Genomic DNA, 2,405 nt, shown 5'->3' on the forward strand with positions numbered 1-2,405 from the left:
TGAGGTGGAAATCCATGTTTGTGGTAACAAGTATCCACAAGATGCCCTGCCTTGTGACAATAAGAACAGGTCTTAGGTGCTGAATTTCTTCCTCCTCTTCCACCTCTACCTCCATGGGTTCCTCGTCCTCTTCCTCTAGAAACACTGCTTGAATTATTGTTGAAATTATGAATTGAATTGGCCAAAGCTGTAAAGTTCTGAGTCTCCAAATCTGATCCATTAAACTGTCTCTCTTGCTGAATAAGTAGAGAAAAAATTTTATTGATGTTTGGAAGAGGCTTCATCAGCATGATTTGGGATTTCACAGTCCCATACTGCTCATTCAATCCTCTTAAAAATCTCACTGCATAAGTTTCATCTCGATAATCTCTCATAGTTCCTAAACCACAGTCACATTTTTCATAGCATTCTTTGCATTATGAAACTGGTTTGAAACTGTCAATATCTTCCCAAATAGCCTTCAACTTGGTGAAATAATTTGTTATGCTTAGATTCCATTGTTTCATAGCATACATCTCTTCTTCTAATTCAGCAACCCTGTATCTGTCTCCATGATAATACCTGTGCTTCAAATCAAGCCATAAATCTACCGCAGTTTCATTCCAAACAACACTCTGTGCAATCTCAGCACTCAATGATAGATTTAACCAAGAAACAACATAAGTATTACATTTATCCCATGCTACATATGCAGGATCATTTTTATCTGGTTTCACAATGGTTCCATCAACAAACCCTATCTTATTATTTGATTTCAGCGCTAATTTCATAGCTATTGACAAGGAATTGTAGTTCTTAGCATTCAACACAATTGGGACAATAGAAACTCTAGGATTCTCACCTGGATGTAGGAAGTAAACACTTGCTGGATCCGCAAGCAAATTGGTACTCGATTTCGCGCTCTGTGGCTGCAAACTCGAGAGTTGGCTTAGAATGCGAGCTAGATTTTGAAGCTCACCAGCTGAAAGCTCCTGGTTCTCATGTGACCCGTGATTTCTCCCAGACATTAGGTCGGAAGGAGTGTCGGCCATTGATGCTAACTGTATTTGTGGCCAAAACTTCACCTCTTTCACGATCTTCCACGCTCACGCACCATGAAGAAATCGTGGTCTAGATCTGATTTTAGTGAAGAAAATAATATTGAGGTGGAAGAAAAAGACTCAGTAGATTTATCATATGAACACATACAAAATCTAAAATTGAAAATGAACAACTGAGTACAAGGGAGTACATATTGTTATCCACTATTTATAGCTATTAGAAAATTAACCTTATTAAAACCTAACTCAATATGGTAAATAAATTAACTATAGTTATTCAACCATAATCAGTTACAGCTTGCTTTTGTGAGCCATTAGACACCAGCTTAATATCATCTCCAATAGTCTATATAGCACTATGTTATAATAGCTGAAAGTCATCTAAATTTTTTTTATAGTATCAATAAATCAAATAAAATTGATGCGAAATACATGTTGTTAAGACTTTAAATTTAAACCATTATACATATATAGAAACAAAATTGAATATAAACTTATTGTTACTTGCAAGCACATAAGTTAACTTTTTAATTGTGAAACTTCTCTTCTTTCGAATAAATTTTGTTGGAAACAATATAAGTCAAATTTTAAGTATGAGAATATAACCTCTTAGTTGTCATTTAACCTAAACACATAGACTTGTGATATTTTGTCTTTTTAACAATATTATACATATAAAAAGATTTTTTGTAACGTAAATCATGGAATAAAAGTCTAATCACAGATAGTTCTTTTTCTTGGATATTATAACCAATTAATAGTTATGTTGCATCACATGTCAAAAGGTCACTTTTTAATTTACAAATGAGAGTCAGGTTGGTGCATTGCACCATTATGGGGGAGTAGGGTGTTTAACGCAGCTGTGATGTCAGGGAGAACAAATCAGACCATTCAATTTGGGGAGGAAGTAATCAGACGGTTCAATTAGGGTACACAAATCAGACCATCCAATTTGCATACCATCGTCAACGTGTTATCTATGCAGTCAGCTCCTCGACGATTGATATACTTACTCCCACACATACACTCTCTCACTCATCAATCCCTTTCAGAAACTCCACCACCCCACCAACACCTTTCTCTCTGAAGCTATTCTTCAACAACTTTGAAGAATTAAAGCCATCATTTCCAGCAACAACTGAAGCTTAAGCACGCCAAGAAGACCAAAAATTAGAGAAACTGATTGTCAAGAGTTACACATTATTAATTATCTCAGTCATTCTAATTATGTAAGTTACTGTTAATTAATTTTTTAATTTAATAAAAATAATAGAAATGATAGTAGAGATTAATATTATTAATAATAATTAAACGATAGTTAAAATATTATTAACCATGTGATATATGAAACTGTCAAATATGTAT

General features: G+C 34.2%; 1 protein-coding gene across 1 annotated transcript; it reads right to left on the reverse strand.

Annotated features, from left to right (window-relative positions):
* Positions 1 to 416: 416 nt before the first annotated feature.
* Positions 417 to 1,031, reverse strand: LOC140179315 (uncharacterized). The gene has a single exon (XM_072218039.1). It carries the CDS (start codon positions 1,029 to 1,031, stop codon positions 417 to 419), a length of 615 nt encoding a protein of 204 aa, XP_072074140.1.
* Between the last annotated feature and the right edge of the window lie 1,374 nt (positions 1,032 to 2,405).

This window comes from Arachis hypogaea, chromosome 15, assembly GCF_003086295.3.
Source record: "Arachis hypogaea cultivar Tifrunner chromosome 15, arahy.Tifrunner.gnm2.J5K5, whole genome shotgun sequence".
In the NCBI taxonomy this organism is placed as follows: Eukaryota; Viridiplantae; Streptophyta; class Magnoliopsida; order Fabales; family Fabaceae; genus Arachis; species Arachis hypogaea.